The sequence below is a fragment of the Somniosus microcephalus genome, chromosome 1 (assembly GCF_052327205.1).
Source record: "Somniosus microcephalus isolate GS21.2 chromosome 1, FLI_Smic_1.0, whole genome shotgun sequence".
Classification (NCBI taxonomy): domain Eukaryota; kingdom Metazoa; phylum Chordata; class Chondrichthyes; order Squaliformes; family Somniosidae; genus Somniosus; species Somniosus microcephalus.
In genome coordinates, this window is record NC_140987.1 from 382,425,482 (window position 1) to 382,450,858 (window position 25,377).

Sequence of the window (25,377 nt, forward strand, 5' to 3'; positions counted from 1 at the left end):
TCGGAAAAGAAAAAAGACACAATCCTAGATGCATTAGGGTATGCACATAGGTGTATGAGCAAATGTTAGTGTTAAGTTTCAGTTATTTTTATGAACAGATAAATGTATTTCTTTGCCCCACTTTCTGGTCTTGTCCATTTTTTGCCTGCTACCTGGAAGTGGCCTTGTCACTTGGAGTGAACGGTGAGACATTACTTAACTTCGAGCAATGAGGGTTTGGGTGACAGGAATGGCTTAGTCATTGTAGGGATGTTTTATGGTGCTGTTGGCGTGGGGTGAGGGGGAACTTAGTACAGCATGTGGCAGCCATATGGGTGCATTGGAGCAAGTTAAGCAAATCTGACCATGATGAAACCACCCCCAGCCTCCCAGGCAGCAATGTGAGCGCTGCTGGTGCCATCTCCACCTCAGGTTTCTCCTCCTTCTCGTCTTCCACCTGCTCCTCCTCCTTTGAAGAGGCTGTGCGCTCTGCACCTTGCTCTTTCTGCAGCTCCAATCCTCGCTTATGTGCTATGTTGTGCAGCTCGCAGCAAACAGCGATGATTCTGGAGACCCTGACTGGTATGTACTGAAGGGCCCCTCCAGATCTGTCAAGGCATCTGAAGCACATCTTCAACATGCTTGTTTGCTCTATGATACATCTGGTGGACATATGGCTCTCATTATAACGTTCCTGGACCTCAGTACTTGGCATCCTCAAGGGTGTCATGAGCCACGTCTTCAGTGGATAGCCCTTGTGGATAGCCAGCTAGTAAGTCTATCAGTACGAAGAGCTGAGGGAGGGTGGCCAGGCGCAGCACAAAAGAGTCATGACAGCTGCCAGGGAATCTAGCGCACACATGCATGATGATTTTCTTATGGTTGCAGACGAGCTGCACATTGAGGGAGTGGAAGCCCTTGCAGTTCACAAACACTCCTGGGTGATGATGGGGTGTCCTGATGGCCACATGTGTGCAGTCGATGATGCCCTGCACCCGTAGGAAGCCAGCCAGAGCCGCAAAGCCGAGCACCCACTCAGTAACACTGGCTTCATCAGTGGCAAAGTTGACATAATTGGCTAACTTGTCAAACGTGGCATCAGTCACCTGGGTGATACATCTGGCGGTGGCCGACTGCGAGATCCCAGGCAAGGTTCCCGAGGTGAAACCCGTGCTCCTGAAGTTAAAGCCAAAAACTGCTGTTAAAAACCCTCTTAAGGGTCTCTCAACAAGTTAATTACTTGAATGAGGTTGCCTGCCTCTCCCTATCGGGTCCATGGCGCCCGAGTTAAATGCGGAAGCCGGTGGGATGACGGCCGGTTCCCAACGTGCTGGCAATTTCCCCGATGCTTACTGCTGTCCCGCCCCAAACTCAGACGCTCGGTAACAGGAAAATTCTGGCCATTATGTTTGATTGTGAAAAAGAGCCTTAGCAGTGAACCATTTCCAAGATAAACATTTTATTAAATTATAGATTTTCACACATATATATTTCGTCCTTTTCTTGAATTCACAAAAGTTTTGATTTTTTATGGCATGTTGGGTTATTTCTTTGCTGGCAGTCCCAGATGTGCTGAAAGTTTCCTCTAATACCAGGGTGTCAAATATCTCTTCAGACAGTGTCACCTGTCTTGAGCTAAGCATCATTTTAGACACTTACGATGCATAATGGGAGTTTCTATTTACATTTGTAAGTTCAGAAGTGATACATCTGACATACTCTGAAGAGTGTTAATTATCTGATGAAGATTTCAGTTCATCGGTCAGTGGTGAGGAACATCACAATAAAATCTAAAAAAAGCAAATGGAAGATACTTGTTTAAACTAAGTAATTTAAAAGAGTCCAAGATAAATTGTTGAGGATATTAACTAAATTAATTTGAGACTACAATTGGGAAGAGGTGCAGAGTAGAGCAGATGTTTCCTGTGGTAGGGGAGTCTAGAACTAGGAGGTCACATTCTCAGAATAAGGGGCTGAGATGAGGAGAAATTTCTTCACTCAGAGGGTGGTGAATCTTTGGAATTCTGTACCCCAGAGGGCTGTGGATGCTCAGTCATTGAGTATATTCAAGACAGAGAGTGATAGATTTTTGGATATTAAGGGAATCAAGGTATACGGGGATAGGGCGGGAAGGTGGAATTGAGGTAGAAGATTAGCCATAGAAACATAGAAGATAGGAGCAGGAGTAGGCCATTCAGCCCCTCGAGCCTGCTCCGCCATTCAATGAGATCATGGCTGATCATCCAAACTCAGTACCCTGTCCCTGCCTTCTCCCCATATCCCTTGATCCCTTTAGCCTTAAGAAATATATCTAACTCCTTCTTGAATATATTTAATGAATTGACCTCAACTGCCTTCTGTGGTAGAGAATTCCACAGGTTCACCACTCTCTGGGTGAAGAAATTCCTCCTCATCTCTGTCCTAAATGGCTTACCCCTTATCCTTAGACTGTGACCCCTGGTTCTGGACTCCCCCGCCATCGGGAACATCCTTCCTGCATCTAGTCTGTCTAGTCCTGTTAGAATTTTATAAGTTTCAATGAGATCCCATCTCATTCTTCTAAACTCCAGCGAGTATAAGCCCAATCGACCCATGATCTTACTGAATGGCGGAGCAGGCTCGAGGGGCCAAATGGCCGACTCCTGATCTCATTGATCTTGATCTCACCATCATAGGGTATAGAGTGGAGACCAAGCATTTCTCTATAGGGAGGCTGTTATCTTTGGGCTGCTTTCATGTAACAGTTTCAATTGAGGATTGGTGGAAGTCCACAAAGAGATCAAGTGCTTTCTTAAGTTTTTATGTTCTTATGCCAGGTGTTTTGTCATGGGGAAAGGGAATGGAAATTGGAAAGCAAGTTACCCCAGACTGCACTTCTTCATATCTAGTTATTGAGCCACACTGGCAGAGGTATAGGAACAGGGTGCTGTTCATCTTCTTTTGGGGAGAAGGCATATAGATTGGGAAAGGGATTTGCAAGAGTAGAGAAAGTACCTAAAATATTTAAAAGCAAGAGGCGATTTCAATAAATAGAAGCAAAAAGCAACACAGAGCTGCAGTCCCAAAACAGTGTATGATGCAGTGATAGTATGAGGGCCTGTGCCTAATGCTCTTCCAGCTGCAGAGTTATTGATCTTGATCTCACCATTATAGGTATAGAGTGGAGACCAAGCATTTCTCTATAGGGAGGCTGTTAACTTTGGGCTGTTTTCATGTAACAGTTTCAACTGAGGATTGGTGAAAGTCCACAAAGAGATCACGTGCTCATAATCTCAGCAGAGGATGGAGTGGGATGTAAGAAGACCAAGAAGGACTTGAAAAGAAGAAATACCTACTCACTGTCAAATAAGAAAAAATCTATTTGGGATATATGATAGAGTAACTTACTTGCCCTAATTTACACTTAAGTATTCTGTTGCTGGTAAGATAGGACTATAATCAAACAATACACAGTATCTTGTTAATAAAAATACCCATGTTGGGGGTGGTACATTAACCCAGTCTATTGGGAGTTCCAATGCCATTAAGAGGTCGGATACAGGACTGTTAAATGGAGACCACGATTTTCCGAATGGGCAATAGGAGGGAAACTCATCCTGGACTGCTCCCACACACTCCCATTGGCCAGGTTTTATAATAGCATGCCCACAGGTGTGGGAACATACCAGTTCAACCACTCAGTGATTGTGCTACATAGCATCATTGGGAAACAAGAGAAAGGAGGAAGGCAAGGTGAAATATCTTTAAGAATATACCTATCTAGACATATATAAAAGTATTGCAGTCAAAGTTTTACAAATGCGAAGCGTATGTTGCAGCTGATATATGCCAAATATTATAGGGGGGAAATTCGGTATCGACCATTTTGGGGCACTAACATCGCCTGGGCACGAACTCTAGTGCCAGCGACTGTGAAATTGAGTTTTAGTGCCCCAAGAGGGAAGTGGAGTGCTAAATCAAGCGCTCCACTTCCTTCTTGGAGCGCAAATCGGCAGCAGGCGGGGTGGAGGCTTCAGCAGCGCTGCCCACTGGGCCGGGCAGCGCTGCCGCATTCAAAGGTTCCTTCCCTCCCTTAAAGGGAAGGGCCATCGCTGCAGGCTCTGCCATTTAAAAAGTACCTACCTGGGCCACCAAGGCAGCCACGATCCCACACAATCAGTCCGGCGCTCAAGCAGAGTGCCGGGCTGATCGATCGTGGGCAGGAACCCGCAAAAAAAACTAGAACAGGAAAGGTAAGGTTTTTTATACTTACCTCGGCCACCTCGCCTTTAATCATCACCCCTGAAGTGGCTGGCTGCCCGATGCACGCCTCCTGCAGCTGTCGGTGTTTTCGACCAGCGCTGCTGTAGGGGGCGGGTCAATTTCGGGTCCAGGGCGCTACTGGGGCAAAGGAGATCGGGGCGCAACATCGTAGCGCTGCTGCAAAACTCCCACCGAATATATGTCAGCGTCATGCCCGGTCGCAAAGCTATTTGCGCCCCCGGGGGCACTAACAGGAGACGCAAAGGCACCCAATTTCATCCCCATAGTTCATAAAACAGCAATAAATCACTTGATAGGGAAATTTCCTTTAATGTCACATCTTGAAAAACCAATGTTAAAAAAGGAAAAGAAGCCAGTAATTTGCTGCTGCTTTCTTCTGACCTTCATAATCCAAACACTTCCCAAGGGAAAGAAGACTATTTATACGCAGTCGCTAATTTAGAGCTAAAAATTCCCTAAACAACAGCAAATAGCCTCTAATGGACCTCAGGATGTATTTAATCACAGCACCTCCCCAAAGGGATTAGATGAGCAAGTAGAAAATCAGATTTCTGCTCTAGTCCAGTTAGACTTTGTGGCCTTAAAGGACTGGCCACTTTAAACACAACTTCACTTTGGCATCAGGCCACTTTCCTCAAAGTCTCTTTCCCTATTAGAAGTGGAACTACCAAGACACAGACACTCCCCTTATTATATTATACATTATGGCCTAGAAATTCAGTGGCCTGCGCCACCAGTTTGCGCCCAAAGAGGGCTTTTGCGCCACTGTGCAAACCTACCGCGATATTTAGCGGGGCGCTAATGGCGGCGTTAACCATTAGCGCTGCGCCGCCACCGATGACGTCATCGGTGTGCGCAGCGCCCCGCTGGCCATATTTGGTTGCTGCCGCCTCGTCCGCGCCGGCCGCAAACAGCAACCGGTACACGGGGCCTACCTGTGCCGGTACTGGGGCGATTTAAGGTGGAGGTGTGGCCGGCCACTTTTTCGGCGGCCGCCTGCCCGCACCTCCTTCCCCGGCCTCCTACACCCCCCCGTCGCGGCATTGCCGGCTGTTTCCAGAGAGCCCGGCACTTCTCCTTGGTGCCGGGCTCATTTGCCGGCACTCGCGAGCGGGGATCGCGCTGTTGCAGGCACCTCCCCCTTAAGAATTAGAGGAAGGCCTGCAGTACCGCAGGCTGCCGTGCCGCAGCGGGTGGCGCTGCGGCACTTTACACGCCGATATTCAGTTTCAGCGCCCCAAGTGGGGCGCCGAAACCCTTGTTTAGCGGCCGGCTTCAACTTGGGGCGCTGAAACTGAATTTCCCGCTGGCGCAAGTGGCTCCGCGCGCAGCGGTAATTCCGCCGCCCAGGCGAGCTGGGCGCCCCTAACTGAATTTCTAGGCCTATGTGTTGTATGTTATAGCACTTTTACTGTTATCAGGTAGAGTTTCCTCCAATTTACCACAAGCAATGTCACAGGAGATGAACTAATATATAAGCAAATTAAATATCTCACATTGAACAGGTTAAACTGTAAAGAGTATCATGTATGTTACTTACGTAAGGAAGCAGAGGAAACCAACAATGACGATGACCGCAGGAATAGAGTATAGCACTGATCGGGGCATCATGATTTTCGATTGAGCGAACATGTTCAATTTGACTTTTCCAACTGTAAAAGCTATTCCTCGCTTTGTTCTGTGATATGCTATGATATTCAGAGGGAATGACTGTCACAGCTTTCACCCATTGATAGAATATTATAGCTTTGTTTGATAGGCTCGAATTAATATCGTTCAAAGACCAATGGACCTGATTACTGTTAAACTAATGAAATCACTGAACAACTATCTGTCCTGTAGGTGCATTACATTACTAGTTTTCATCTACTGTTTCCCCATAAAAGATTTAGATACCAAGGGCTAGAAATTTGGCTGCTTTGCGCCTGCAGGGGGCGGTAACGGGGTGCTAAGGGGTTGCCGACCAGGCGTGGGGAATTCAGCGATGCCTGCAAACTTCCCTGGCGGTTTTGCGCTGGCGCTAACACTCGGCTTCGGTCTCTAACGCCCCGTAGATCGTGATGTCATCAAGTGTGCAATGCCCCGTTACCGCCCCCGGATGTGAAATTGACTTTCGCCCCCTGCATTATTGCCTCGCGCTGACAACGCCAGCAAGAGGAGTCATTCTGAAGTCAGATGGCCGCTTCGGGAGCAGTAATTAAAGGGAATGCTTTTCAGATCGCTGAACTGTTATTATTTGTACCAGTCTGGTGCCTGCACAAAGTTTTCACTCTTTCATCGCTGCAGGATGTCCAAGCCCACCACTTCGTGACAGTGTTTGGGGCTGTATTGGCAGTCGCCTTGCAAGACTGCAGTGCCGACAAATAGCTTCTGGTGCAGTATTGTCCCTTCCCTTTAAGCGAAGGAAGCAGCCTCTGTGATTGAAGAGTGCCGTCTGGAATGCGCTGCAGATTGTCTTGCGCTCTGCCGGTACTGCCCCGCTCTCCGACATTAGCGCCCTAAGAGAAGTGGTTAATGCTTGATTTAGCGCTCCACTTCCCTCTTGGAGTGCTACAACTGAATTTCGCGGGAGCCTATCATCATTAATGCCTGGCACTAATCTTTTAGCTTTCGAAGTTTTAGCGCCCCAAATGGGGCTACAATGAATTTCTCCCCCAGGTTTTTAGATGATTGAAATGGTCATCTAAAATGCTCCTCTGTACAGAGGACAACCACACATAAAGAGTTAGAAAAAGACTGAACAGTGGAGCTGGGGAATGTGACAAGTTGGTTTCTTCCTCACTAGGAGGAGGGAGAATCTGCAGATGCCACCTGGCCCACTCTGACTCAGCTCCTAGCATCCAGTTACAAGATGGTACTGCCCCGAGGCTAGGGAACACTCCATCCAGTGAAGGAATGGTGCTGATTACAAGAAGACTTACAGAGAGGAGAAATTAGTAAAACATTTGGCTACAGAGAAGGAAATGATAAAGTCAGAGCTTATAGGATACAGCTGAGTTAAATGTTTTATGTTGTGTTTGAAGTGTTTCTTTGGACAGACTTACTTTCAGATGGACAGGCTACATCCCTTGTCTCACACGTACCACAGTGAACTAAACGCACTGCAAGAATGAAAAACTAGCTTTAGAAAATGGCTGTTTTCATACATTTTGAAGACTCAACATTCCTCACAGGGTCTTTATTTTCAGCCTCTCAAACATTCACAAGATTTGTGTAAAAAATTCGTTGCATGTTACAAATCACCAAAATGTAAAGGTCATTTCTGCTGCAAATTGTATATTTAAAAGAATTTTGCCCCGATGTCAGATTCAGTTCTGAATAGATTGGCCAGTTAGAGATGGTTCTGGCTAGGTTACAATGAGGAAAAGTTTTGGTTAGGTTAGCATGGTTAAAGTGAGGTTGGATAGTTTAGAATGAAAGAAGGTTCTGATCAGGTTATAACAACTTATTTCTAAAGCGTTCCTTATGTAAGGAAAGCATAGGTTAGGATGGTTACCGAGGGTTTGGAGTAGATTAGAGTGGTTCTGGTTAGACATAGAACTGGAGAGACTTATAGTTAGGTTATGATGGTTAGAGAGGGTTCTGGGTAGAGTATAGGAGTATATGAACAGGAATAGGCCATATAGCTCCTCGAGCCTGTTCCACCATTCAATGAGATCATGGCTGATCTGCAACCTAGCTCCATTTACCGGCCTTTCCCCCATATCCCTTAATACCATTGGTTAACAAAAATCTATCAATCTCAGGTTTAAAATTAACAATTGACCTAGTATCAATTGTCATTGGTGAAAGAGAGTTCCAAACTTCTACCACCCTTTGTGTTTCCTAACTTCACTCCTGAAAGGCCTGGCTCTAATTTTTAGACAATGCCCCCTAGTCCTAGACTCCCCAATTGGCGGAAATAGTTTCTCTCTATCTACCCTATCAGTTCCCCTTAATATCTTGAAAACTTCGATCAAATCACCCCTTAACCTTCTAAATTCCAAGGAATACAACCCTAATTTATGTAATCTCACCTCGTAATTTAACCCTTGGAGTCCAGGTATCATTCTGGTAAATCTTTGTTGTGTTCCTTCCAAGGCCAATACAGGAAACTTTCTGATATCCGGCACTGACGGGACCGAGCTGGTGCCGTACCATCAAAAGTGCCGGACATACCAGCGTTAATGTTGAGAGATACGGAACTGAAAAGCTCCGTGTGAATCAACAAACCCTGTTGCTTAGCAACAGCTTCAAAACAGTCGGCTGCAGCTGCAAGCGTCTCTAGCTGAAGCTGTTGCTATAGCTACAGACCTTGCAGTGCCTGACTGGGAGAAAAAAAGCAACGAGAACTGAAAAAACTTATAGAAAATGGCTCCTGATTTTTGCCGTTAGATCGAGTATTCCGGACATATAACCTCCGGATAAACCAAAGTTTCCTGTATATCCTTCCTACGGTGCGGTGCCCAGAACTGCTCACATCACTCCAGGTGTGGTCTAACCAGGATGTTGTATAAATGTAGCATAACTTCTACCCTCTTGTATTCTAGTCCTCTAGATATAAAGGCCAGCATTCCATTAGCCTTTTAAATTATTTTCTGTACCTGTCCATGACATTTTAATGATCTATTATATGGACCCTCAAGTCTCTTTGGACCTCCACTGTTTCTAGCTTTTCAACATTTAGAAAGTACTCTGATCTATTCTTCTTAGGTCCAAAGTAGATGACCTCACGTTTGCCTACATTGAAATCCATTTGCCACAGTTTTGCTCATTCGCTTAATTTATTAATATCTCTTTGTAACTTTATGCTTCCATCTGCACTGCTTGCAATGCCGCCTGTGTTTGTGTCATCGACAAACTTGGATATGTGGCTTTCTATCTCATCATCTACGTCATTAATAAATACAGTGAATAGTTGAGGCCCCAACACAGATCACTGTGGGACATCACTAGTCACATCCTGCCAATTAGAGTAACTGCCCATTACCCCTATTCTCTGTCTCCTGCCGCTCAGCCAATTTCTTAACCAGGTCAATAAATTGCCTTCAATTCCATGAGCTTCAACTTTAGCTAACAGTCTCTTATAAGGGACTTTATCAAATGCCTTCTGGAAGTCCTTATAAACAACATTCATAGACATTCCCCAGTTCACTACTTTAGTCACCTCTTCAAAAAATTCAAGCAGGTTCATCAGGCATGACCTACCCTTTACAAATCCATGCTGGCTCTCTCTGATCAGCTGAAAATTTTCAAAGTGTTCAGTCACTCTATCCTTAATTGTAGACTCTAGTGATTTCCTGACAACAGATTAGTTGGTCAGGCTGGGCTCTGGTTAGATTACATTACATTGGTTAGATTGGGTTCTGTTTAGATTAGGGTAGAAAGAGAGGGATTTAGATAGGTTTGGCTGCCTACTAAGTACAAATTAATATATTCTGATTACTTACCATTATTGGCACAGTTACACAGTTGACCTAAAATAAGAAAATATAGTGGAGGATTGTGAGAAATCTTTAGTATTATTCACACCTCTGAGCACCCACTACACCACATTTACAAGTGAACAGTATTATGATAATGTACTTCCACAACGTTTCTTGGTAATTACATTAATTACAATCATTATATATTTTTGTGAGTTTTAAGGATATTTTCTCCTTTCCCTCTTAAAGTTTTCCTGGTCTGCATTCCTTAGCCTAATTGGGAGAGTACACAGCGATCTTTTCTCGGGACCTGTGTCATTGCTCTCTATAACTAGTGCTGGGTGTTACCCTATGATACTCCCTCATTTCCTTTGGGGAACGCTTGGCTTCCAATCAACACCTTCTCCCCGATAGCGGCTTTTGGTTCGATTAGGAAAGTAATAGGGTCTGGTTAGGTTAGGATGGAAGAATGTTTTGGTTAGGTTAAGATGGTTCGAGTGGGTTCCGCGTAAATTTGGTGAGTAGAGTAGGTTTGGATTGAGATTGTTAGCTCAGTGTGTGAACATCACAAATGCAAAGCCATATCATGCCACTCATAGGCACAATGTGGCAGCGGCATTGTCACTTTTTAGGTACTTTTTTCTACTGATAAATCGGGGAATCCAGAACCAGGGGTCACAGTCTAAGGATAAGGGGTAGGCCTTTTAGGACAGAAATTAGGAGGAATTTCTTCACCCAGAGAGTGGTGAACCTGTGGAATTCTCTACCACAGAAGGCAGTAGAGGCCAATTCATTAAATATATTCAAGAAGGAGTTGGATATATTTTTTAAGGCTAAAGGGATCAAGGGTATGGGGAGAAAGCAAGTACCGGGTACTGAACTTGGATGATCAGCCATGATCGCATTGAATGGCGGAGCAGACTCGAGGGGCCGAATGGCCTAGTCCTGCTCCTATCTTCTATGTTTCTATTATTCTCTATTCTCTGCCTGGCCTTGCCACAACTGCTGCAGATAGGGTGGGCAGGTGAGCCACTCCCAGAGCACTGCCAATTGGAACCTTGCAGTCAGCCAGCAGAAGGCACTGACTCTCCCCTCCAATATTCCCACTTCCACTGCAAGGAGATGCCTCCTTGCTCAGTGCAGCTCAAACTAGGAACTGCCTTCACTCCATGGCTCTAAATGTCAGTGCCCTAACCCTCAACACCATTGTACTGTCCCATCAAATCATTTTACAGTTTATCCGGTTAGACACTCCATAAACAACAATAACAAGTGAACAAGAACAGACCTGGTGTAACAGGGTTCTGAGTGAGCTGTGCATATCGCCTCGCCACTGCCGTGATGGTGGTCCTCTCTGCAGGCGTTATTTATCAAAATGAAAATGAGAACAGGTAAATTAACAACTGAAACAAAGATTAAAAATAAGTGTTATCAATAATATTTTTATGAAAGGTAGAAATGCAAAAGTAAGAACTTACTTTTAGTCTTAAAATTATTTTTCAGAAAGTTGTGTATTTCATTTCTTATGGAAGTAAGAACATTTGCAGCTAGGAAAAAAAGAAAGTGGAATGAAATAAGGGCCTATTCAACGAGCACAGGAGCAACTAATAAAACAGATTGCTATGATGTTTGTCTATAGACAGGTACTCATTAGCGACTGCATAATTGAAAAAACGCTATAATTTGGTGTTGAGTTTGGTACTACACCATACAGACCAACAACAATGACAACTTGAATTTATATAGCACCTTTAATGCAGTAAAACGTCCCAAAGGGCTTCACAGGAGCGTTATCAAACAAAATCTGACACCGAGCCACATAAGGAGATATTAGGGTAAATGACCAAAAGCTTGGTCAAAGAGGTAGGTTTTAAGGAGCATCTTAAAGGAGGAAAGAGAGGTAGAGCGGTTTAGATAGGGAATTCCAGAGCTCATGGCCTTAAGATCAAAGGTTTGATCCTCTGTGGCTGAGTTAGTGGATCTTAGCCAGGGTGACGTTAGGGATACCACAGTTGGCCTCAGCAGTACTGGCCTATCCAGTGAAGCTGTCTCAAGATACACACATGGACACAGGCGAGCACGCGATCAGAATCAACTTTGATGGAGCCACAGTGGAACAGTCTGTTGACACCCTGTCCGAGCTTTTTCGGTGAAGTACTGCAAGGCTGCTGGTGCCGCGGAAAGGTTATTATCCAGACGTGCTTGATGCTGACATGGCGTTCTTGAAATGGAAAATGTTCCTTTCCCTAACACTAAAATCCCTTTTATAAACATAAAATGAACAAAAATACCCTTAAAGAGTTAAGTCCCATTTGATTCAAGTGATTCTGAGAAAAAACATAAGAAATAAGAGCAGGAGTAGGCCATACGGCCCCTCAAGCCTGCTCCACCATTCAATAAGATCATGGCTGAACTTCTACATCAACTCCACTTTCCCGCGCTGTTAGCAGATTTCTTAGTGGTTACCGTTGCATCAAAGGGTTGTTAGTCTGGCGAATATAACTCCGCTTATGATTCATGCGTGAGTGGTTTTTATAATAACAAGCTTTATTACAGTGACTGACTTGGTCTTCCATTTATATTAAATGACAGGTAAATAATACAACCTGGTTCCCAAGCTCCAAATTACCTCCGAGCACGCTCTCTGATGTCAGAGAGGAACACAAGTCCTGGAGTGACCAGCTCCTGCCCTCCAGGCCCTCCACGCGGCTGCATTGCTCCTGACCCTCGAGAACACTGTCTTAAAGGGGACCTGGTTCTATTCTTATACTATAATACAACCTTGGCCTGTGCTTACGTAATACATAGATACATAATATATAGCTTGCACATTTAGCTGAGGCTGCATTTTTAGGTGTTTACCCAGCTTATAATCTTTTCAGCCTTTGCCTCTGTGCTACAAGCTTTGTTTATAGTACAGAAAGGGCCTAGACTATATCTTATCTCTTACCGTGGTATGTGATGAAATTGGAACTGTCTGTTGTTCATATATAGATTAAAATTAAGATATCCCTTTCTGCGACATTGTTATAATAATAAACTGAAGCAAAAGGATGCTGAGATATCATTTTAAAACATTCTAACATGCCCTAACCCATAGCCCTTGATTTCCTTAGTTCCCAAAAACCTATCAATCTCAGTCTTGAATATACTCATTGACAACTAAATTAGTACAGTGTCTTCTTAGGCAGTCCCTCGGAACCGAGGATGACTTGCTTCCACGCTAAAATTGAGTTCTCAGGTGACTGATGAGTCCAATGCGGGACCTACAGTCTCTGTCACAGGTGGGGCAGACGGTGGTTGAAGGGGCGGGGGGGGTGGGGTGCTTGGGATGACGTGCGCTCCTTCCGCTGTTTGCTCTTGGCTTCCGCTTGCTCCCAGCGAAGAGACTCGAGGTGTTCGGCGCCTTCCCGATGCTTCTCCTCCACTTTGTGTGGTCTTGGGCCAGGGATTCCCAGGTGTCGGTGGGGTTGTTGCACTTTTTCAAGGAGGCTTTGCGGGTGTCCTTGAAGCGTTTCCTCTGCCCACCTGGGGCTCTCTTGCCGTGTCGGTGCTCAGAGTAGAGCGCTTGTTTTGGGAGTCTCGTATCGGGCATGCAGACGATGTGTCCCGTCCATCGGAGCTGATCGAGCGTGGTCAAAGCTTCGATGCTGGGTATGTTGGCCTGAGCGAGAACACTGACATTGGTGCGTCTATCCTGCCAATGGATTTGCAAGTTCTTGTGGAGGCAGCGTTGGTGGTATCTCTCCAGTGCTTTGAGGTGCCTGCTGTACATGGTCCATGTCTCTGAAGCATACAGGAGAGAGGGTATCACCACTGCTCTGTAGACCATGAGCTTGGTGCTGGGTTTGAGGTCCTGGTCTTCAAACACTCTCTTCCTCAGGTGGCCGAAGGCAGCACTGGCACACTGAAGGTGGTGTTGGACTTCGTCATCTACGTCTGCCCTTGTTGACAGTAGACCCCCGAGGTATGGAAAGTGCACCACGTTGTCTAAGGTCTTGTCTTGGATTTTGATAATCAGGGAGCAGTACTTTGTGGCGGGGGCAGGTTGGTAGAGGACCTTTGTCTTACAGATGTTTAGTGTAAGGCCCATACTCTTGTACGCTTCGGTGAAGGTGTTGACAATGGTTTGGAGTTCGGCCTCAGAGTGTGCGCAGATGCAAACGTCGTCTGCATACTGTAATTCGATGACAGAGGATGGGACAACCTTGGATCTGGACTGGAGGCGATGGAGGTTGAACAGTTTCCCGTTTGTTCTGTAGATTAGCTCCACTCCAGCCAGGGGCTTACTGAGGGTGAGATGGAGCATTGCAGCCAGGAAGATCGAGAAGAGCGTTGGTGCGATGACACAGCCTTGCTTGACCCCGGTCCATACGTGAATTGGGTCTGTGGTGGATCTGTTGGTCAGGATCACGGCTTGCAAGTCATCGTGAAGCAGACGGAGGATGGTGACAAACTTTTGAGGGCAGCCGAATTTGAGGAGGACACTCCATAATCCCTCACGGTTGACAGTATTGAAGGCCTTTGTGAGGTCAAAGAAGGCCATGTACAGCGGTTGGTGCTGTTCCCTGCATTTCTCTTGTAGTTGACGCAGGGTGAAGATCATGTCCGTTGTGCCCCTTAATGGGCGGAAACTGCATTGCGACTCTAGGAGGAGCTCTTCAGCCACTGGGAGAAGGCGATTGAGGAGGATTCGTGCGATGACTTTCCCTGTGGCAGACAGCAGGGAGAATCCTCTGTAATTACCGCAATCTGACTTGTCACCTTTCTTGAAGATAGTCACGATTACGGCGCCTCTGAGATCCCCTGGCATGCTCTCCTCCTTCCAAATAAGAGAAATTAGTTCATGAATTCGTGCCAGTAGTACTTCTCCGCCACGTTTTAGCGCCTTGACGAGGATTCCATCTGCCCCTGAGGCCTTGTTGTTCTTCAGTTGTCAGATGGCCTTTTCAACCTCATGCCGAGTTGAGGTTGTGCTGAGGTGGTGGCAGGTAGTATGCTGTGGGATGGAGTTGAGGATACTCGCGTCGAAGACAGAGTCTCGGTTAAGGAGATCTTTGAAGTGTTCCTTCCTGCGGGCACTGACTGCCTCTCTGTCCTTGATGAGTACCTGTCCATTCTTGGCCCGCAGTGGGGTAGGACCTTGGGTGCTTGGGCCGTAGGTGGTCTTGACTGCACTAAAGAATCCACGCACGTCATGGTTGTTGGCTAGCTGCTGGATCTCCTGCGCTTTCTCCACCCAGCATCTGTTCTTTAGGTTGTGAGTTTTTTGTTGGACCTCGGCCTTCAGGCATCTGTAGAGCTGCTTTCTTGCTCTCGAGTTCTGTTGCTGTTTCCAGATCAGGAATGCCTTGCGCTTGCGGCTTATTAGCTCCTGGATCTCCTGGTTGTTCTCGTCGAACCAGTCTTGGTGTTTCCTGGTCGAGTGACCAAGCGTCTCTTCACAGGTGCTGGTTATGGAGGCCTTGAGTGCATATCAGGCGCTGTGGACACTCTGTGTCTCTGAATCACTGGGAGTCGTCAGGTTGGTTGTGAGGCGCACGCTGAGTAGGGCTTTCTTAGCAGAGTCTTTGGGTGCTTCAGCATTGATTTTCCTGCAGCATTGCTTCTGTTGCCGCCGCTGTTTTGGAGCTACATTGATGGAGATGACAGAGTGGATTAGGCGGTTGTCTGTCCAGCAGTCGTCAGCTACTGTCATGGCGCGGGTGATGTGGACGTCCTTGCGGTCACTCGCTTGGACGATGACGTAGTCCAGCAGATGCTAGTGCTTGGAGCGAGGGTGTTGCCACGAAGCCTTGTACTTGTCTCTCTGACAGAACAAGGTGTTGGTAATGACAAGGCCATGTTCTAAGCATTTCGTCAGGAGGAAGGTACCGTTGGAGTTGGCTTTCCCTACCCCCTCTCTGCCGATCACACCTCCCCAGAGTTCTGTGTTCTTTCCAACTCTGGCGTTGAAGTCGCCAAGGAGGATCAGCTTGTCGCCCGTTGGGACTCGGGACAGGGATTGTTCGAGGCTGGAGTAGAATTCCTCTTTGGTCTCGTCTGTGGCTTCCCGTGTTGGGGCGTATGCACCGATGACCGTAGCGCACTGGTTCCGGGCTAGCGTGAGCCGTAGAGTCATGAAGCATTTGTTTATTCCACAAGGGGAGTCTCTGAGACATTCAACTAGCTAATTTTTTATGGCGAAGCCTACCCCATGGAGGCGGCGTTCTTCTTCAGGTTTGCCTTTCCAGAAGAAGGTGTAACCACCGCTTTGCTCCTTGAGCTGGCCTTCCCCTGCCCGCCGGGTCTCACTTAGGGCAGCGATGTCTATGTCGAAAAGTCTGAGCTCCCGGGCAATGATAGCAGTACGGCGTTCTGGTCTGTCGCTGTTGGGGTTGCCCATGAGGGTCCTGAAGTTCCAGGTCCCGAGCTTAATTTTAAAAGGTGGAAGATGCCTGTGCGTGAATTTTTTTAACGTGGGGTGGCCGTTGCACACCAGCTACCACACGGGCTTGACAGAGCAAGGGCTTGGTCCAATGGCAAGGGGATCCAAGACAATTGGAGACCAGGCTCTGCTACATCGGCCTAGTACACTGTGAGGCTTAAATAAGTCACTAATATTTTGGAATTAAATTTCTGATCAGAAGTTGATCCAACCGAAACATAGTTCTGGGTGGGGGAGAGGTCTTATACGGTTTAAAACCATCAGGATGATCAGGTCTTATTACATAGCTAGAGACGAATTGGTGGCTATCATCGAATGAATCACCTCAAGCAAAAGAGAAGAGAAGAGAAGGCATATATTTTAATTTTTAAATTTTTTAGTAATCAGGACAAAATTCATAAGGGTTTACCACCAAGAATAGGCTTAATAGTCCCTACAATTTCTCCAGTACGATGGGAGAGCCCAAGTAGGATTTATCAGAGCGAATTTGTCTAGCCTATGGAGAGGCAAGCCCTTACTACGAATCACATCTGAGGAAAATTCAGATTTATACATACATGCCAAGTGTCAGCCTTTGAAGCTGACAGTGTATCAATCCATGAGTCAGCTTGTTAACATTTCACAATAAAAATAATTTTTTCCCTAAAAATCAATCAGATTAGTTGGAGGACAGAACTGGAGGCTGTCAGAACCAATCAGATATGCCATTTATTTTAAATGGGTGAACAGTTACATCAAAATAGCTGATATAGGAATATCATACAAATATTGTCAACAGTGTAGCGGTTCGTGTAGATCGCCACTAAATAAGAGAGTTTGACTTCGACGAACTATAAATAAGTTGTTTATTTACAGGAACAGGCTAATTACATCAGGTAAGATGGCAGGTAAGATGGCTGACTGTAGGAGCACTTGTGGTATAGGTCTTGTCCCAGCGGGGACTCCACGAGGACAGAGTTCGCAGTCCTGTGGGGAGCGTGATGACGTCATCGCGTTTGTGTTGTGACGTCATCACGTTGCTCGCGTTTCCCGCACTTAGGGCGTCACGTGGTGCGCGTCGTTGCGTCGCTGGCCGTTGAGGCCGAAGTCGGGGTGCCGGGCTGTGCCGGTGCTTGCCGCGGGAGCGGAAGATTGCGTCACTCCCGTCGGCTGGCCGTTGAGGCCGAAGACGCTAGGCCGGGCTGTGCCGGTGCTTGCCGCGGGAGCGGAAGATTGCGTCGCTCCCGTCGGCTGGCCGTGCGTCGCTCCCGTCGGCTGGCCGTTGAGGCCGAAGACGCTAGGCCGGGCTGTGCCGGCGCACGCACATCACGTCGTACGTGACGTGACGTCAGCGCGCTAGGGCGCGCCTTAAAGGGGTAATGGCCCCAACAGGTAAGTTAAAAGGGCAACGGCCCCAAAAGGTAAGTTAAACATACAGTAAGGTAAGTTAAAGGGAATTATGTGTCTCAATGTAAGGGACAACCAGTGGTACCGCCACAACAGTAATTTATAGCCTCATATTTTAAGGTTTGAAAAACAAAAATTACTGTCTGTATCGGTGCCGTTTCCTGGAAAATGTCATCAAATTTGCTTCCAATTTCCACCCTTCCTCCACCTTCACATGGTCCATCTCTGACTCTTCCCTTCTTCAACTTCTCTATCTGATATGATTGAATATGATTGAATTTTACATTCAGTTTGAGAGAGAAGCGTGGGTCCAAGACTAGTATTTTAAACTTAAATAAGGGCAATTATGAGGGCATGAAAGCAGAGCTAGCTAAAGTGAACTGGCAAATTAGGTTAAGGGATAGGTCAATAGAGTTGCAGTGGCAGACATTTAAGGGGATATTTCAAAATACACAGTATACATTCCAACAAGAAAGAAAAATTCCAAGGGGAGGACCCACCATCCCTGGTTAATAACTAAAAAAGTTAAAGATAGTATTAAACTTAAAGAAAAAGCATATAATTGCGCAAAGATGGGTGGCAGGTCAGAAGATTGGACAGAATATAAAAAACAGCAAAGAATGACTAAAAGATTAATAAGGAGAGAAAAATTAGAGTACAAGAGAAAGCTAGCTAGAAATATAAAAACAGATAGTAAGGGCTGGATTTTCATTCAGGAGGCTGGTAGGGGGCGGGGCTACAACTTTCAGGGTTGTAGTCCCGCCTCCATCGAGTTCTAGCCAACTCACGCGATTTTGACTTGATTGACCTTGTTGAGCCCGCCCAGCGGGCTCAGCAGGCCAATTAAGGGCCACCCGGCAACAGGTGACGTCACAGATTGACTTTCATCTGTCAAGACATTTTGACAGATGAAATATCAGCGTTCGACAGCTGTTTCACTGACAATCTGTACTCCAGGTTAATTCCTTCCTCTCAGGATGATTTAAAGATCTCCCTGGAGCAGAAAGCTGAATGCTGGAACTTTTGACAGCTCGCGGCCATTCTGCTTTCTGCGCCAGTGAGATGAGGGACTCCCGAGACCTGAAGGAAGGAAGGCTGTAAAGGTAAGTACATGTAAGTAAAACTTCTTTAAACACTTTACACACACCAAACACACTTACTTTTGCACTCATGCACCCATCACTCACCTGAACACTGGACATCTCGACCCCTCGCTAACTTGGCGTGGTTTGGAGCCGTCGGGAAACCCACATTTCACCAATGAAAATAGGGATTAGGCTAAAAACTGCCTGTTAACTACCTGTTAACAGGCAGTTAATTGGCACTATGTGAGGGTGCCGGTTAGTTCTCCTAGTAACCCCTAGGTGGCACCTTCATGAGTGGTTACCCCTCTCTTTTTATTCGACCAAAAACAAGTTCACAAATAAACTGACAAAAAACCAATAACCCTTTTAACCAGCCCTCCACCAATCAAATTAAAATTTGGTTGTCCAGATTAATTATGCACTCCAGTCCCCGCGGCGCCCACCGGTCACGAAAAAGCTCGAGCGTGCCGGCGGACACCGCGTGCTCCATCTCTAGGGCCACCCGGGCGCGAACATGGCCACGGAAGAATGAGTGGTTACCCCTCTCTTTTAATCAACCAAAAAACAAGTTCACAAATGAACTAACAAAAAAACCCAATGACCCTTTTAAACAACCCTCCACCAATCAAATTAAAATTTGGTTGTCCAGATTAATTATGCACTCCAGTCCCCGCGGCGCCCACCGGTCACGAAAAAGCTCGAGCGTGCCGGCGGACACCGCGTGCTCGCGGACACCGCGTGCTCCATCTCTAGGGCCACCCGGGCGCGAACATGGCCACGGAAGAATGAGTGGTTACCCCTCTCTTTTAATCAACCAAAAAAACAAGTTCACAAATGAACTAACAAAAAAAAAAAACCCAATGACCCTTTTAAACAACCCTCCACCAATCAAATTAAAATTTGGTTGTCCAGATTAATTATGCACTCCAGTCCCCGCGGCGCCCACCGGTCACGAAAAAGCTCGAGCGTGCCGGCGGACACCGCGTGCTCCATCTCTAGGGCCACCCGGGCGCGAACATGGCCACGGAAGAGGGGGAGGCAATCCGGTCGGACGACCCCCTCGCTCGCCCGCTGCCAGGACCAATTAATGGCTTTCTTGGCCAGGCCCAGGAGCAGGCCCACGAGGAGGTCCTCCGACCCGCCCGCCCCCCTCCGCACGGGGTGACCGTAGATCAGGAGCGTGGGACTGAAGTGCAACCAAAATTTGAGGAGCAGCCCCCTCAAAAAGTGGAAGAGGGGCTGCAACCTCTCACACCCCATATAAACGTGAAAGACGGACTCCTCCAGACCGCAAAACAAACAGGCGGTCTGGGAGTCCGTAAACCTATTTAAAAATCTATTGCACGGAACTGCTCTGTGCAACACCCTCCAGGCCAAATCCACGATAGAACAAGGGAGGACTCCCGCATAGAGAGCCCCCCATTGGGGACCTCCGCCTCCGTCCGGAGGTAAAACGGCACGCCACGGCGTGTCCGGACGGCAGGCGAAGATGGCAAAGTGGAAGGTGTGCAAGAGCAGCCCGTACAGGAAACCCCTCCGCGCAGAATGAAAAAGCACGGAGGGTATTTCCTCGAGACGGCTCAAGTTGTGAGGCACCGATCCCCGAGGGGAGTTTCGGGGCAAGGCGCCGATAAGGAATTCCATCCGAACGGGAGTAAGCTCGGACGGGAATGAGTGGTTACCCCTGTGTTAAATCCCTAATTGACTGTTATTGGGCTTATGAGTTTCACCTGTGATTTGTAGTATATTAGTTCTGTTTTCCCCCTTCTCTGTGCTCAGTCTTGACAAGCCTTTGTGCCAAGTGGTTGCTTGTCAGAGCTCCTAAAGTGTAATTGTATCTTTGTGTTTATTAAGTAAAGTACTTTGTTTGAACTTTATACCTGCCTCAAGCCTCGTCTCTGCACTTGGGTCCAGATCCAGCCTCGCCCTGACACACTAATCCTCTTCCCGCCTCGGGGAGGCGGGTCCCAGCATGGGTCGGGTACCCACCACCTTTGAAACTAGCATAGAGGCGGGTTGGGGGCGGGATGGGTTCGTGCCCCCCGATTTCGGGATTTTAGACCCCCACACGCCTCCAATTCCGCCTCCACGGCTCAATGAAATTTCTGTCCTAAGAGTTTCTATATATATTTAAAAAAGAAAAGAGTTAACAAAGTGAGCGTTGGCCCTATAAAAAGTGAGTCTGGGGAATTAATAATGGAAAATAAGGAGATGGCAGTTGAATTGAACAGGTATTTTGCATCGGTCTTCGCTACAGAGGATACAAGTAACATCCCAGAAATAGCTGTAAATCAGGAAATGGAAGGGAGGGAGGAACTCAAGAAAATTATAATCACCAGGGAAGTGGTACTGAGCAAATTGTTGGAGCTACGGGTTGACAAGTCCCCGGGTCCTGATGGACATCATCCTAGGGTCTTAAAAGAAGTGGCTCGTGAGATAGTTGATGTGTTGGATTTAATTTTCCAAAATTCCCTAGATTCGGGGAAGGTTCCATTAGATTGGAAAATAGCGAATATAACTCCTTTATTCAAAAAGGGAGGGAGACAGAAAGCAGGAAACTACAGGCCAGTTAGCTTAACATCTGTCATAGGGAAGATGTTAGAAGCTATTATTGAAGATGTTACAGCAGGGCACTTAGAAAAGTTCAAAGTAAATAGGCAGAATCAACATGGCTTTGTGCAAGGGAAATCATGTTTAACCAATTTATTGGAGTTCTTTGAGGAAGTAACATGTGCTGTGGATAAAGGGGATGTACTGTACTTAGATTTTCAGAAGGCATTTGATAAGGTGCCACATCAAAGGTTATTGCAGAAAATAAAATCTCATGGTGTAAGGGATAACATATTGGCATGGATAGAAGATTGGCTAGCTAACAGAAAACAGAGAGTAGGCATAAATGGGTCATTTTCTGATTGGCAAGATGTAACGAGTGGTGTGCCACAGGGATCAGTGTTGGGCCCTCAACTTTTTACAATTTATATAAATGACTTGGATGAAGGGACCGAAGGTGTAGTTGCTAATTTGCTGATGACACAAAGATAGGTAGGAAAGTAAATTGTGAAGAGGACATAAGGAGGCTACAAAGGCATATAGATAAGTTAAGTGGGTGGGCAAAGATCTGGCAAATGGAGTATAATGTGGGAAAATGTGAAGTTGTCCATTTTGACAGGAAGAATAAAAAAGCATATTATCTAAATGGTGAGAGATTGCAGAGCTCTGAGATGCAGAGGGATCTGGGTGTCCTAGTGTATGAATCGCAAAAGGTTAGTACAGTATGCAGGTACAGCAAGTAATTAGGAAAGCTAATAGTTTATTGCGAGGGGAATTGAATACAAAAGTTGGGAGGTTATGCTTCAGTTATACAGGGCATGGGTGAGACCACATCTGGAGTACTGTGTACAGTATTGGTCTCCTTATTTAAGGAAGGATGTAAATGCGTTGGAAGCAGTTCAGAGAAGGTTCACTAGACTAATACCTGGAATGGGCGGGTTATCTTATGAGGACAGGTTGGACAGGCTAGGCTTGTATCCGCTGGAGTTTAGAAGAATAAGAGGTGACTTGATTGAAACATATAAGATCCTGAGGGGTCTGGACAGGGTGGATGTGGAGAGGATATTTCCTCTTGTGGGAAAATCTAGAACTAGGGGTCACTGTTTAAAAATAAGGGGTCGCCCATTTAAGACAGAGATGAAAAAAAAATTCTCACAGAAGGTCGTGAGTTGTTGGAACTCTCTTCCTCAGAGGGCGGTGGAAGCAGAGTCTTTGAATATTTTTAAGACAGAGGTAGATAGATTCTTGGTAAGCAAGGGGGTGAAAAGTTATCGGGGGTAGGCGGGAATGTGGAGTAATCGAATCAGCCATGATCTTATTGAATGGCGGAGCAGGCTCGAAGGGCCAAATGGCCTACTCCTGCTCCTAATTCATATGTACGTATGTTCGTATCTCCATTTCTGGGGATAAGGTATCGACAAATATCCATTATAAGCCCATTGATTCTCACAGCTACCTTGAGTACACTTCCTCCGACGTATCGAAGTTATCAGTTTAGAGTAGGTTGAATGAGGTGACTATTCTGAGGATATATTATACTGTACTAAGCATATACAGTAGCATGCTTTTCCACATTCAGTACTCTACTGCATAGAATTTATTTATATGTACATATGTTTCACACAACTAAAAGAGCCTTCAGCCCCAGAAGCATTCAACCCAATTAGTACTGTACATATTATTACTGCAATTCTGTGCTGCAGGCATAAGAACATAAGAACATAAGAAATAGGAGCAGGAGTAGGCCAATCGGCCCCTCGAGCCTGCTCCGCCATTTAATAAGATCATGGCTGATCTGATCCTAACCGCCAATCTACTATCACAGAACCATCTCCTGAATCTAACAGAATTAGACACACGAAATAGGAGCAGGATCAGGCTACATGGCCCCTGGGCCCGCTCCGCTACCCACAGGGCCATGACCGATCCGAACCTAGACTCATGTCCAAATTCCTGCCCGCTCTCCGTAACCCTTAATTCCCTTTACTTCTAGGAAACTGTCTATTTCTGTTTTAAATTTATGTAATGATGTAGCTTCTACAGCTTTTTGGGGCAGCATATTCCATGGGCCTACCACCCTCTGAGTGAAGTAGTTCCTCCTCATCTCAGTTTTGAAAGAGCAGCCCCTTATTCTAAGACTATGCCCCCTAGTTCTAGTTTCACCCATCATCGGGAACATCCTCCCCGCATCCACCCGATCCAACCCCTTCACAATCTTATATGTTTCAATAAGATCGCCTCTCATTCTTCTGAACTCCAATGAGTAGAGTCCCAATCTACTCAACCTCTCCTCATATGTCCATCCCCTCATCCCCGGGATTAACCGAGTGAACCTTCTTTGTACTGACTCGAGAGCAAGTATGTCTTTTCTTAAGCATGGACACCAAAACTGTATGCAGTATTCCAGGTGCAGTCTCACCAATACCTTGTACAACTGAAGCAATACCTCCCTATTTTTATATTCTATCCCCCTAGCAATGAAAGCCAACATTCCATTGGCCTTCTTAATCACTTGCTGCACCTGCATACTAACCTTTTGAGTTTCGTGCACCAGGACCCCCAGATCCCTTTGTACTTCAGTACTTTCCAGTTTCTTGCCATTAAGATAATAACTTGCTCTACGATTTTTCCTGCCAAAGTGCATAACCTCACACTTTCCAGAATTGTATTCCATCTGCCAAATCTCTGCCCACTTACTTAGCCTGTCTATGTCCCCTTGCAGGTTTTTTATGTCCTCCTCACTCACTACTTTGCCTCCCATCTTAATGTCATCTGCAAACTTTGATATGTTACACTCGGTCCCCTCCTCCAAATCGTTAATATAGATTGTAAAGAGTTGGGGACCCAGCACTGACCCCTGCGGAACACCACTAGTTGCTGATTGCCAGTCTGAGAATGAACCATTTATCCCAACTCTCTGCCTTCTGTTAGATAGCCAATCCTCTATCCATGCCAGAATATTACCCCCAATCCCGTGATTTTTTATCTTAAGCAATAATCTTTTATGTGGCACCTTGTCAAATGCCTTTTGGAAGTCTAAATACACTACGTCCACTGGTTCCCCTTTATCCACCCTATATGTTACTTCCTCAAAGAACTCCAGCAAATTTGTCAAACATGACTTCCCCTTCATAAAACCATGCTGACTTTGTCCTATTAAATTATGATACTCCAAATGTCCTGTTACTGTCTCCTTAATAATGGACTCCAAAATTTTACCTACCACAGATGTTAGGCTAACCGGTCTATAGTTTCCAGCCTTCTATCTACTGCCCTTTTTAAATAAGGGTGTTACATTAGCAGTTTTCCAGTCTGCCGGGACCTTTGCTGAGTCCAGGGAGTTTTGGAAAATTATTACTAATGCATCCACAATCCCTACCGCCACTTCCCTCAAGACCCTAGGATGTAAGCCATCAGGTCCAGGTGATTTATCCGCCTTGAGTCCCATTATTTTACCGAGTACCACTTCCTTAGTGATTTTGATCGTGTTTAGCTCCTCCCCCCGCTATAGCCCCCTGTTTGTCCAGTGTTGGGATATTCTTAGTGTCTTCTACTGTAAAGACTGATACAAAATATTCATTCAGTGTTTTTGCCATCTCCATATTTCCCACCATTAATTTCCCGGTCTCATCCTCTAAGGGACCAACATTTACTTTAGCCACCCTTTTTCTTTTTATTTAACTACTAGCTGGGGGTGCCTGGCGGTGCCGAGGCTTTTTCGAGGGCATGTTGTTGTGGGAAGAGAGAGAGAGAGCGACTGGGGGGGGGGGGGGGAGAGAGAGAGAGCAACTGAGCGACTGGGGGGGGGGGGAAGAGAGAGAGCGACTGGGGGGGGAAGAGAGAGCGCGACTGGGGGGGGAAGAGAGAGCGCGACTGGGGGGGAAGAGAGAGAGCGACTGGGGGAAGAGAGAGAGCGACTGGGGGGGAATAGGGAGAGCGACTGGGGGGGAAGAGAGAGAGCGACTGGGGGGGGAAGAGAGAGAGCGACTGGGGGGGAATAGAGAGAGCGACGGGGGGGGAAGAGAGAGAGCGACTGGGGGGAAGAGAGAGCGACTGGGGGGGAAGAGAGAGAGCGACTGGGGGGGAGGAGAGAGAGCGACTGGGGGGGAAGAGAGAGAGCGACGGGGGGGAAGAGAGAGAGCGACTGGGGGGGAAGAGAGAGAGCGACTGGGGGGGAAGAGAGAGAGCGACTGGGGGGGAAGAGAGAGAGCGACTGGGGGGGAAGAGAGAGAGCGACTGGGGAGGAAGAGAGAGAGCGACGGGGGGGGAAGAGAGAGAGCGA

At 46.5% G+C, this 25,377-nt stretch overlaps 1 protein-coding gene across 1 annotated transcript in view; it reads right to left on the minus strand.

Moving 5' to 3' along the window:
- Nucleotides 1-1,429: 1,429 nt before the first annotated feature.
- Nucleotides 1,430-25,377, minus strand: part of LOC147125043 (uncharacterized) — a 35,047-nt gene continuing 11,099 nt past the window's right edge. The window contains exons 2-7 of the mRNA XM_086008501.1: nt 11,126-11,194; nt 10,936-11,001; nt 9,672-9,698; nt 7,287-7,343; nt 5,783-5,930; nt 1,430-1,769 (exon numbers count right to left, since the gene is read on the minus strand). Coding sequence (XP_085864627.1) covers nt 1,742-1,769; nt 5,783-5,930; nt 7,287-7,343; nt 9,672-9,698; nt 10,936-11,001; nt 11,126-11,194 — 395 coding nt within the window. The 3' untranslated portion in view covers nt 1,430-1,741. The remainder of the gene's footprint in view (nt 1,770-5,782; nt 5,931-7,286; nt 7,344-9,671; nt 9,699-10,935; nt 11,002-11,125; nt 11,195-25,377) is intronic.